The sequence below is a fragment of the Heloderma suspectum genome, chromosome 1, assembly GCF_057233095.1.
Source record: "Heloderma suspectum isolate Gila_16-S chromosome 1, 16-S_ref, whole genome shotgun sequence".
NCBI lineage: Eukaryota > Metazoa > Chordata > Lepidosauria > Squamata > Helodermatidae > Heloderma > Heloderma suspectum.
Window position 1 is genome coordinate 409574826 of NC_139458.1, and position 13215 is coordinate 409588040.

At 41.8% G+C, this 13215-nt stretch overlaps 2 protein-coding genes across 7 annotated transcripts in view; both read left to right on the forward strand.

Annotated features, from left to right (window-relative positions):
• PLEKHH2 (pleckstrin homology, MyTH4 and FERM domain containing H2) overlaps nucleotides 1-8113 on the forward strand; it is a 103816-nt gene extending 95703 nt beyond the window's left edge. The window contains exons 27-30 of the mRNA XM_084828944.1: nucleotides 1159-1288; nucleotides 6253-6339; nucleotides 7375-7512; nucleotides 7607-8113. Coding sequence (XP_084685070.1) covers nucleotides 1159-1288; nucleotides 6253-6339; nucleotides 7375-7512; nucleotides 7607-7792 — 541 coding nt within the window. The 3' untranslated portion in view covers nucleotides 7793-8113. The remainder of the gene's footprint in view (nucleotides 1-1158; nucleotides 1289-6252; nucleotides 6340-7374; nucleotides 7513-7606) is intronic.
• A 3942-nt stretch (nucleotides 8114-12055) lies between these two features.
• The window catches only part of DYNC2LI1 (dynein cytoplasmic 2 light intermediate chain 1), a 43683-nt gene continuing 42523 nt past the window's right edge, over nucleotides 12056-13215 (forward strand). For all 6 annotated transcript variants that reach the window (XR_014786938.1, XM_084828947.1, XM_084828949.1 and 3 more), the window contains exon 1: nucleotides 12056-12152. Coding sequence is in view for 5 of the 6 variants with exons in the window: in XM_084828947.1 (XP_084685073.1) it covers nucleotides 12139-12152 (14 nt within the window). In the remaining variant the exon portion in view is untranslated. The remainder of the gene's footprint in view (nucleotides 12153-13215) is intronic.

A 13215-nucleotide genomic window follows, 5' to 3' on the forward strand; every position in this document is an offset into this window, starting at 1 on the left:
TTCACATATTCACCTTGTGATTGACAACAATTCCAAGAACCTTCTCGCTTGTAGTGTTGTTGAGCCACGTATCCCCCATCTTGTAACTGTGCATTTGGTTTCTTTATCCTAGGTGCAGAACTTGGCTCTTATCCCTATTAAATGATTCTGTTGTTTTCTGCCCAGAGCTCCAGTCTATCAAGATCGCTTTGAATTTTGTTTCTGTCTTCCAAAGTATTAGCTATCCCGCCCAATTTTGTGTCATCTGCAGATTTGATCAGCATTTCCTGCACCTCCTCCTCCTCCAAGTCATTAATGAAAATGTTGAAGAGCCCTGGGCCCAGGACTGAGCCCTGCGGTACCCCACTCGTTACCTCTTCCCAGTTTGAGAAGGTCCCATTGAGATGCACTCTTTGAGTACGATTCTGTAGCCAACTGTGGATCCACCGGATAGTTGTTTCATCTAGCCCACTTTGAGCTAGATGAAACAACTAGTTTGCTCATCAGGATATCATGGGGCACTTTGTCGAAAGCTTTGCTGAAGTCGAAATATGTTATGTCTACAGCATTCCCATCATCCACAAGGGAGGTTACTTGATAAAAAAAATGAGATCAGATTCGTCTGTCAGGACTTGTTCTTGACAAATCCCTGTTGGCTTCGGGTAATCACTGCATTGTTGTCAAGGTGCTTCCAGATGGATTGCTTTATCATCTGCTCCAGAATTTTCCCAGGGATTGATGTCAGACTGACTGGTCTGTAGTTCCCGGGTTCCTCCTTTTTACCCTTTTTGAAGATAGGGCCAACATTAGCCCTCCTCCAGTCATCTGGCACTTCACCCATCCTCCATGATTTCTCAAAGAGAATAGACAGCGGTTCTGAGAGTTCTTCTGCCAGTTCCTTTATTACTCTAGGATGCAGTTCATCTAGGATGCAGTTCATCTCATGTTTTTCAAGGTTTTTATTAAAAAATAAAGTTTTGAAGAAAGCAGAGAGTGGAGCGCTTCATGGGTGCCGCGTTGAGGTCCCCTGTTTTTTTCATACGAGGCATGAACTCCTTATCAAAGAGAGATCCTAATACTTCATTATCACTTGTTGCTATTTGTTTTGGATTATATTTGGATTCTCCACCCCATCCCAACTGTATTTGTGCTAAGTGCCCTTCTGCTCCATGTCAATAGACAGCTTTGCCAGCGATTGTCAACAAAATGGATGGCTCTCCGAGGTCACGGTGCTGCAGATTGTGTGCGCATTTACCTTGCTGTTGCCCGAAAGTGGCCTTTCTTTGGTGCCAAACTGTTTGCAGCAAAAGTAAGAATTTTCATGAAATTATCCTTTTCTTTTATTCTGAGTAATAACGCAAATAGTGTGGTAGCCACACAACTGATGTATCATTAGTTCTTACAGTGACTACTCACTTTATGGTTAATAGGTGACATCCCTGAATTAGGGAAATGAAAGGCCAGCAGAAATTATATTGACCATATCACTTTCTCACAAAAACATACGCTGATGTGTGCTTTAACCATATTAGTCACATGGGCTGGAGAATGCTGAGGAAAGCAGGAAATTACTTTATTATTTATACATTATTTTAGGGATTTATATTCAACCTTCACAAAAAATTCTACGGTGGTTTTAACTGATTTTCAACTCAGCTTAGAGTAGAACCAATTTCTCAATTAGGTTGCTTAGGACATCCGGGGCCCCCAGCCTTTTTGGACCCATGGGCACATTTGGAAATATGAGACCATGCTGTGGGCACTACCACAAAATGCCTCATCAGTGGATTGCCACTTCGGCATCTAGCTGTTGCATCTCTGGATCTTAGACTGTCTTCTTCAGCAAAAACTTTTGTTTCATGTTTGTTGGACACTGAAACGTCTCTTTAATAAGGGATTGTCTAATTTGGCTAAATGCTGGTGGTCCAATACAGCTAATACTTCTTTTATACCGCCCAATAACCGAAGCTCTCTGGGCAGTTCACAAAAATTAAAACCAAAGAGCACACAATAAAACAATACAAAATATATAAAACATTAAAACCACAGTGAACAATACAACCAGAATAAAACCTAGCAGCAGTGCAGGGATTTAAAATACAGATTTAAAACAGCAAAGCTAAAAATTTAGAAAGCTAAAATGCCTGGGAAAATAAAAAGGTCTTCACCTGGCGCCAGAAAGAATACAATGTAAGTGCCAGGCGAACCTCACTAGGGAGCTCATTCCACAGCCGGGGTGCCACAGCAGAAAAAGCCCTCCTCCTAGTAGCCACCCGCCTAACTTCCTTTGGCAGGGGCTCATGGAGAAGGGTCTTTGAAGATGATCTTAAGGTCCAGGCAGGCACATATGGGAGGAGGCGATCCTTCAGATAACCTGGCCCCAAGCTGTTAAGGGCTTTGAATGTTAATACCAGCACTTTGAATCAGGCCCGGAAATGGACTGGCAGCCAGTGCAGCTGGAAAAGTACTGGCGTAATATGGGCTCATTGGCCAGTCCCCGTTAACAGACTTGCTGCCCTCTTTTGGACCAGCTGAAGTTTCCGGACCATTTTCAAAGGCAGCCCCATGTATAACGCATTGCAGTAATCCAGACGAGAAGTTATCAGAGCATGGATAACTGTAGTTAGGCTATCTCTGTCCAGATAAGGGCGCAGTTTACCAGCCTAAGCTGATAAAAAGTGCTCCGTGCCACTGAATTCACCTGTGTCTCAAGTGACAGTTCTGGATCCAAGAGCACCCCCAAACTATAAATGTGATCCTTTAGGGGGAATGCAACCCCCTCCAGAACAGGTTGAATATCACCTAGCCGGGCAGACGAACCACCTACTAACAGTACCTAACGTCTTGTCTGGATTGAGTTTGTTTATTGGCTGTCATCCAGTCCATTACCTTGCCCAGGCCCTGATTCAGAGCAGCCACTGCCTCACCTGGGTTTGATGAGAAAGAGAGGTAGAGCTGGGTGTCATCCGCATATTGATGGCACCTCAGCCCACACCTCCAGATAACCTCCCCCAGCGGTTTCATGTAGATGTTAAACAGCATAGGGGATAAAATAGAGCCCTGTGCAACCCCATGGCATAACTGCCATGGCACAGAGCAATAATCCCCCAGCATCACCTTCTGGAGTCAGCCATCCAAGTAGGAGCGGAACCACTGCAGTGCAGTGCCTCCAACTCCCAACCCAGACAACCTATCCGGAAGGATACCATGGTTGTTGGTATCGAAAGCCGCCGAGAGGTCCAGGAGAATCAACAGGGTCGCACTCCCCCTATCCCTCTCCTGGCTGTGGTCATCCCACAGGGCGACCAAGGCAGTTTCCGTTCCAAAACCAGGAACCCAATTGACCTCTGTTTTGGCAATGTCCAGTAGTTGCTTCTTTTTGAGTGGAGTACATTACACAGATAATTTTTGTACCGGAACAGCCTTTAATATTCACTGATGCGAAAAAGGAAGTACACCCTCTTTGAGTTCTATGGTTTTACGTATCAGGACATAATAAAAATCATCTGGTCCTTAGCAGGTCTTAAAATTAGGCAAATACAACCTCATATGAACAACAACACATGACATATTATACCATGTCATTATTTATTTTATAGAAATAAAGCCAAAATGGAGAAGCCATGTGTGAAAAACTAAATACACCCTTACTGTGTCCATAGGCCAAGTAGCAGCCAGGTGCTGCTAATCAAATGCCCTTGATTAATTGATCATCAGCAAGTATGACCACCTCTATAAAAGCCCAAGTCTCAGGAGTTTGCTGGTCTCAAGCACTCAGGTGTGTGTTAACACAATGCCAAAGAGTAAAGACATCAGCAATGATCTTAGAGAAGCAACTGTTGCTGCCCATCAATCTGGGAAGGGTTATAAGCCCATTTCCAAACAATTTAAAGTCCATCATTCTACAGTGAGGTAGTTTATTCACAAATAGAAAACATTCAAGACAGTTGCCAATCTTTCCAGGAGTGGATGTCCCAGCAAATTCACCCCAAGGGCAGACTGTGCAATGTTCAGAGAAATTGCAAAACAGCCAAGAGTTACATCTCAGATGCTACAGGCCTCAGTTAGCATGTTAAATATTAAAGTTCATGACAGTACAATTAGAAAAAGACTGAACAAATATGGTTTGTTTGGAAGAGTTGACAGGAGAAAGCCTCTTCTCTCTAAAAAGAACATGGCAGCACGGCTTAGGTTTGCAAAGTTGTTTCTGAACAAATCACAAGACTTCTGGCACAGTGTCCTTTGGACAGACGAGACCAAAGTGGAGATGTTTGGCCATAATGCACAGCGCCATGTTTGGCGAAAACCAAACACAGCATATCGGCACAAATATCTCATACCAACTGTCAAGCACGGTGGTGGAAGGGTGATGATTTGGGCTTGTTTTGCAGCACAGGACCTGGGCACCTTGCAGTCATTGAGTCAGCCATGACTTCCTCTGTATACCAAAGTATTCTAGAGTCAAATGTGAGGCCATCTATCTGACAGCTAAAGCTTGGCTGAAATTGGGCCATGCAACAGGACAATGATCCCAAGCACACCAGCAAATCTATAACAGAATGGCTGAAAAAGAAAAGAATCAAGGTGTTGCAATGACCCAGTCAAAGTCCCGACCTCAACCCGACTGAAATGCTGTGGCGGGACCTTAAGAGAGCTGTGCATAAACAAATGCCCACAAACCTCAATGAACTGAAGCAATGTTGTAAAGAAAAGTAGGCCAAAATTCCTCCACAATGATGTGTGAGACTGATAAAGTCATACAGAAAACGATTACTTCAAGTTATTGCTGCTAAAGGTGGTTCTACAACCTATTGAATCATAAGGTGTACTTAGTTTTTCACACATGGCTTCTCCATTTTGGCTTTATTTCTGTAAAATAAATAATGACATGGTGTAATATGTCATGTGTTGTTGTTCATCGGAGGTTGTATTTACCTAATTTTAAGACCTGCTAAGGACCAGATGATTTTTACTATGTCCTGATATGTAAAACCATAGAACTCAAAGAGGGTGTACTTTCTTTTTCACATGACTGAACATGCTCTTTTAAATTATTTACCTGCTTCATGGAAATTAACAAATGGTCAAGGTATATGGATTCTATGCACCCTTTTGGCAGCTAAGAGACTGATTTTATAACATTGTAAGGATAAACACTCACCACCTATAATGCAATGAATTGAGGACTTTACAGCTATCAATATTTGAACGGGTGGCATATAGATGCCAACTTCAACTGGATACTTATTCTGATAATTTGGTTCACTTTTGTTGAACCCCATGTATAATAGCTAGAAAGTTGTATGCATTTCATACAAATTCATGTATGTATATTTAAAAAATGGAAAAAAAATAAAAAATTCAGGTGCCTATGGGCACCTCATTGAGGACCCATTCGTGGGCACCACTGGAGGTGCCTGGAGGCACCACGTTGGGGGACCCTTAACTACAGTGTTAATAAATGGCAGACTAAATGTTACATGCAAACCAGTATAACCTACAGTTTTGAAGAAGAAGAAAAATTGCCTCCAAAGGGATGATCAGAAGCAGAAAAGAGGTGAGTGGGGTAAGAAGTTTCCACACTGTTTACCTTCTTCAAATTGCCCCACAAGCATCTTTACCTTCTGCAGTGTTCAAATGGCTTTAGTCACACACATGTAATGTGGTTTGGCCCTGAACTGACATCTGTTTTTTCACTGTAATTCATCTTTACAACTAAGATGGATTAGCTTTTAGCTGTTTACTGTTCCCTTGCATTTTCTGTCCTCTCACTATCATTTACAACTAAAAAAAATACATGTTAAACCATTTGATAGTACCTTGTGGGTTTTATCAGTCTCCCATTAAATGGAACAAGAACATTCCTACTGAGAGCAGAACAAATCAGATGTGGGTGCAGGCTAAGATGATTATATCCTACCACATCTGCCAGTATATAAGTTAAACAGTTTTAAGTACTGCATCACTAAGCAATTAGAAAAGCTACTTTTGCTGGAACTTTGAAAACAGGAATACTCTGAAAACCATATAATGCTTCTGAAGTGTTTTACATCTGAGCATAATGAAATACTCCATTAGCGAATGGTATGGTAGCATAAAGATACCATTTTTGTCTCCTCAGGAAAGAGCAAAATACTTGTATTGTTTGCCTTCATGCTTTCCTCTGCTTCCTGTAACTCATTGTCTACTTTCATTATTAAAATCACAGCTTAGAATAGTTCATTTTTATTTTATTTAATAATTGCAGCTAATTTTAGTATACTTCATTTCCAGGCTCTGACAATATCCACACTGGAGAGTACTTTGATATGGCTTGCTGTTTATGAAGATGGCATAAACATTCTTGAATACAGCTCTATGGTAAGGGGGAAATAGTTTGAGCCATAAATTATTATTATTATTATTATTATTATTTATTAAATGTATTAATCGCCCATCTGGCTGGTCACCCAGCCACTCTGGGTGATGTACAACAACAAAACAATTAAAACAATAAAATTCTACATTAAAGTCTCTCTCCATTAATCTTTAGCAGACTTGTGCTGTGGATTTAATATGGGCTGTAGACATAGCTGCTTAGTCCACTGGTTCAGATTCTAGCTATTAAGAGAAATTGCATTTTAATCATTACTAATGTGGAAATTATGTTCTAATAATATAAAAATAGCCAGGATCCAAGCGCCATATCTGGTGTTCTGTTCATATGGGGGAACTTAACATCTTCTACTTTACAGTGGCATTTAGCCCAGAAAGCACCCTCCAAGATTGGGAGATCGTCCCTCAGGAGCAGCACCCTATGAGGCCGCCACTGGAGGACAATATCCACTATCATGTTATCACAATCCTAACCACGTTTACTCAGAAGTAAATCTGAATGTAGGCAAATGGGCTTACTTCTAAGTAAGGTCTTATTGGGTTGGATCCAAACTTGGTAATACTTGTAGTCATGACTAATGTAAGTCCCATTGATTTCAGTGGCTCCACTCTTAACCATTGAACCTATCAGCTCATATGTCTGAGTAAATATTGGTTAGGATTTTGATGGTGTATTAGTCCACCACTGCATTTGCTTCCATTTCCTCAAAATTACTATTTACATGTATATGTTGTAGGTATAGTATGCAGTGAGCCTACCACAAAATAGTTTGATTCATATATGTTAGCCATGTGATAAACTTGCTTGCTTCTGAGTAGATAGGATTGCATTTTTAATCCTCCACATGTTACATGTGGTGTTGTCCATTAGAACCTTTCTAAAATATGAATAATTCTTAGTTAACTACAAGGTCTGTGTGTTGACAGCAGTGCATTTTAAAATTAGCAAGGATCATGTTTTATCCATTTTTGCTCTCTTTCCTGCTTATATGGAACTTCCTTTTTCTTCTGTCTTTCAAGAGATTAATAGTGACATATTTATACAAAAACATCATGACCTTTGGAGGTTATCAAGATGACTTCATGCTGGTGGTTAACAATGTGCACACACCAGAAAAACCAACTGAAAAGCTCTTGTTTACTATGGCCAAACCAAAGGTTAGTATATTAATTGAAACCTGTTAATGCTAACCAGCCTTTTATTTTCTTGGATATGTATAGAATACATCAGCTGTGGGTTTTTTTCTTTCAGATTCTTGAGATTACCCTACTCATTGCAAGTTACATTAACAATTTCCATCCACAAAAGGGAGTTGCTCACCACCTTTCTGCTCCAGCATCACTGTCTCTACAAGCAGGAAGACAAAAACCCAAGGACATAGGGTGTCATCCATTTTTGTTGAAGAACAGACCAACCAAAGGGCCTACTTTATTATGAAGAAATCATATACCTGTAAAAATGTATGCTGGCTGCATATTTTTGTATGTTGGGTTGGTTACGTTGGAAAGAGAAATAAGTCTGATTTAAGTTCCATTAAATTCTAGTAGTGACTCGCATGAGCCAGTTCTGCTCCCAAGCTGAAAGCAGAATATAAACTATGATCTTTTTCGGAATGACTTCTAGGACTCACAAAGTACTAGGTAAACCAAACTTATGGACAGTGAATGTTCTGTATATACATCTGTCTGGATAGGCTGAAAAAACACTGTGAATCTGGATAACAAGTAATTACTAGTTAGAGAAATAATGTTTGGGATTAAAAAAAAACCTTAAATATACACTTTCCCTTCTTCCCTTGTGATCCTTTCAGTGTTCCCTAATTATTCTTGGAATTAGAACTTCTAAAGAAAACTTCTAATTACACTGTGTGTCAATTTTGCAAGGATCAGATAGCATATCAGATTATAACAGCTGCTGGTTGGGGGACATTATTGTTGTAATCAAAGCATTCCAGAAAGGCCTCCCATGTGCCACTAAATTTGTGCAAAGTATTTCTTCATGTATTAACACTCATGCTTGAGATAACTAGGTAGCAGAAGTCCTAGAACTGTTATCAGTTTAAGGAGGTAAGTGAGATTTCCAATGTGTTGGTTAGCAACAGAGACAGCATGTTGAATTCAAACAATATAAATCAGACCAACTAAGCACCAAGTGAACGGAGGCTCTGTGCCTAGTGTGAGACTGCTCCTTTGGCATCTTTCCAAAAACATATACATTATTTTACATCTCCAATACATGTGAATAAGAGTAACCTCTAAGCTCCCCATATTAGCTGAAAGTCATTGGGTTAAATCCAATGTCATGCTAGTGGAAGTCTGCCAGCATGACTGAAGTTTCTCCTTTTTTCCTTCTCTCCTCCCCCCTGTAGCCCACCATGCTGCCTGAAAATCTACTCCAGCAGGTTTCCCAGCCCTCTGAAGCAGAATTTGGAGGTGCACAGGGGGCTCTGGGGAGGAGGGGGAAATGCCTCCTCTCACTTCTGCTGACAGAACCAGAATGACACTGTTGGATACAACCCATTTACTGATGTGATCAGGTGTTGAGATATCAAGTGATATGCTTTCAGCCTTAGTTGACACACAGCTAATCTTATGTGAACTGCCTTATTGAAAACTCTTACTGTTTAAATGCCTGGTAAAATCTCACCTTCTCATCCTGGCATTCTGAAACAGATCTCCCTCCTTACCTAGTAAGCAAGCCCAAGGGTGCAGCCTTTGATGTATGTACAGCACCTACTTACTGTAGGCACTGAAATATGAGTATTGTGTTTGAGCTGATGCCAGACATGCAGGTTTTCACTTGATGCTGATGGGCATGCATGTGTGAATACAGGCTTACTTTCATTTTGATGCAGTTATGGGCAATACTGTTATTTAAGCAAAAGACAAATCTCAGGCCAGTTTGTCTGCAGAATTTGGCTCAGAGTAGAGAAGACATTTTGTAATCATCAGTGACTTAAATCATTTGTCGGGTATCCACAGTTCTATTATTTGATAATATATTTATAATTTCCTTTGCCACTAATTCTAGTTATTAATTTTTTCTTATGAACATAAACTTTTCATATATATATATATATATATAAATTAAATAAAGCTTCCAACTTTTGACAGTTAATGATCTGTCTAAATCTGGAAAGTATCTTAGGCCTTTCTTCCTTTTAAAGGGCTGTGGTCAAATTTAGAACATGGATAGGCTATTTTTAAAAAATAAATGTTACACATCCTTTATAAGTAATATGAAGAAGAGCAGAGAATGTCGTAAGTACTGACAACTAAACTGTAAAAAGGAGAGCCAAGCCTGACAACCATGTCTCTTTGGGTAGTCTACTACCCAGCTGTAATCACAGTTCCAATTTCCCTATCTGCAGTATAATCCTAATCCCTTCAGGTTGCTTGCTGAAGAGGGTTATGATTGATTGACAGGAGTTCCACTGGGGTACAAGAGCACTGCGGAAGTGCTGCTACACCTGTGGAGAGCTGCACAGTCATGAGGCTAGTACTGGTGGTAGCTGAAGGCCCCAAGGGGTCCAAGGACTGGGCCACTAAGCAACACCAGGCCAGAGCTGGCAGAGCTAATTCCTATTCCATTGTAATCAATGGAAGGGAAGCTAAGGAAAACCCTGAACCACCAGGGAAAAAGAAAAAGGAACGGCCCACACACACACTGAGGATTGCTCTGTTACTTAATGACCTTGTTTGACAAAGAGCCAGACCCAGCATCTCTGTATGTGGAGAGGGTTCACATATTTCTGAAGTGATGATAACTGCACATGGAGATTTTATTCCACCTCATTTCATATAGTCAGCCACTTATATAAAATAGCCCCCATGAAAAAAAAAAAAACCCTGCAGTTACCACATTAGATGATACAACGGATATTTTTATAACTAGCTGCTGTTTTGGCAGTTTTCTGCTAAGGGCTGTTTGAAATTAAAATAAGTCTCCACATGCAGGGTTTTCCATCTAACCCATGCTGCTGATGAGGATAAAGTTTTGAGAAACTTTAGTAAACTGTTTACAGTAACAGCACATTACAAGATATTGGTTAAGTTTCTAAAGCGGTGGAAAGGATAGATCTGCATTTTTAGGGGTAGTTGGCCACCTGAAGAGGTTGAATTGACAGGCCTGGGTATCCTCCCATGCTAGAAAATAAAATGTGAAGAAACATAGCATATTTTATTTTTAAATATCTATATTTGAAGTACTTTTCGCAGCATATTTAAGGTGCATTTTGATATAATTCTGTATCAGTCATCATATTTGCTGCTTGTCTCAATGTAGGTTAATAGCGGTACCCTTGCACAGCGTTTAGAGTCCCTAATGTGATATCAGATTTCATTTACGGTACAGTTGTAACTTAATGTTGTATCATACGTGAGCTCAGCCATTATTCTCATCCTGACTCCACAAACAAGGTATGCATGCACAAGCAGGCTTCTGCATGTGTATCACTTGTTGGATTAGGAACCCCAAGCATAAACTGGATGCACATTGGAGTGCACTTCTGGATGTGCATCTTACTATGTATTCCTATTGCATTGCTTTGTGGGATGCGCATCCTCATCTACATTCTGGTGCAAACTAGTCTTGCATAAATATTTTTTTTTACATGCAGCTAAGACAGGATTGGGGGATCAGCATCAATGATGGTTACAGGAGAGCTCTTCATGTAGATTTATATTATATGGATCTGAGTCTGTGTAATCCATAAACGATGAATCAATGAAAGCTAAATGCAGCTTGTTTAATAAACCTAATAAAAAACTACTTTAATGAAAATTGTACTTCAAACAAAAAAAGTATAGAATTTTAATTTATATGTAGAATATTTGTATTTATTTTGTGGATATTTAGCTATTTTTTGTATAAGGTATTTTTATATTACTGTAAACCATTCTAACAAATAAAGGCATTATCACAGAAGTCTAGTGTTCTGTCAAGCAAAATCCAGCTGTCCTGAAAACATCTCAGACTTCACAGTGTTCTTTAGTCAATTTATACCTCCCTTTTTGTACCCGGTATACATGTTACATTGTAAAGTATTTATATGGTAATATCTGCCACTAAAATAATAATCACAGCAAAACAATAGCACAAAAGTATCGGACAGCTCAATCAAATATGGCTGCATTCCTAGACACTTACCTTCGAGTAAGTCCCACAGAATTCCATAGGACTTATTTCTGAGTAGACATGCATAGGATTGCACTGTACAATGGGCCACGAGAAGCAACCAGGTCTGAACCAGCCTCCTGGAGTCCAGAAAGAGCATGTCTGACAAGCTTCCATGGAAGGAAGTACAGAGTCACCTCTTAGATCAGCACTTACCCCAGTTAACACTTTTTAATCGTATACAAATATTTCACATAGTAAAACACCAAAATCCGGAGAATACGCTATAGGTGAAATATAAGTTACTGAAGAGCCTTGTAGTTGATTACGTATCGTACCGTACAATGAAATCTTAAATTGTCATCTGAGCTCAGTGACCAAAAGGTTTAATTACTCAGTTGAAGACGAAGAACAAGCTTAATACTATTCGCCTCAATCTAGCAACAGCGACACCTGCGCTATAGCACCCTGAGCTCGAGAAAGAGAGAGGAAGACCCGTGCAGCGAGTCCCCTTTAACTTTTAACAAGCGGCTAAAATCGCCTCTGCGGCCAAAGAACTACAACTCCCGTGATGCTCCCGTCGCCGAGCGAGGCGTTGTTTCTATGGCGACCGGGAGTAGACCAAGGCCTAAATGCCGCAGTGCCGGTTTGGAGGCACCTAAGCAGCGATGCCTGGGCCCAGGTAAAGGGGGGGGGGGTGCGTGGCGTTGATCAGATTCACTTGGTTTATTCTTTCCCTCACGGTTGCGCCCAATTTAGGCCCATCCAGTGGCTTCTCCCGCGTAGGGGGGGGGCGATTTCTCTCAGGACGGGAGGGGCGGAGGTGAATATTCAGTCGTCCAAAGTCTTCTCCTTCCCTGAAGTTCTTTCCTTTGATCCTTCCCATGCCCTCGTTTGTGACCATAAGTGGCAGGTGATGAGGGACCCTCAGCAAGCACCATGCCTCGAGGGAGAGGGCGGGCGGAAATCTCCGGGCCCTCCAGTCAGACCAGTGCCCTCCACTGCGCCACCGAGAGAAAGGGCGAGCGAGTGGGCGGGCAGCGGTAGCGCATAGAATCATAGAATAGTAGGGTTGGAAGAGGCCTAGAAGACCAAGCCCCAGTGCTCAGGATCTCTCGCTGGGCAACGCGGTGGAGAGGATTGGGGGGCGCCAACGCAGGAAAAGGGAGGGCACGTCAGCTGCCCGCCACCTCTGCCATTTCCTTGCCCTCCCTGTGGGCAAGTGGGGAGACGGTCCACTGAGCTCAGTTCCCCACCCAGAAAGAGTGCGCAAGTGGGCAGAGGTGGCAGGGAGCGAGCAGCCACCCACTGCCTCGTCTCAGTCGCTCCCCCCCCCCCCCCCAGTCCTCAAGAACAGAAGAAGAGCCCTGCAGTATCAGACTACGGTCCATCTCGTCCAGCATTCTGTTCACACAGTCACCAACCAGCTATCAGTGGGAAACTTGCAAGCAGGACATGAGTGCAAAACCTACCTCCCACCCGTGTTCCCCAGCAACTGGTGTACATAGGCATGCTTTCTCTGATACTAGAGGTAGCATACAGCCATCAGGACTAGTAGCCACTGATAGTAGCCTTCTCCACTCCTCCCTCACTGTTTGACCCATCCTACATGGAGGGTGAGCAGGCCGAGATGGTCTTGCCTGCTCAGTTTGGGAGGCCCCACTGCCCAAAAGCAGTGCACTGCCCAAAGCAGCTGCTGGAGGGAGGGAGCATACAAGTGAAGTCAGAAAAAAGTGTGGGGGTGC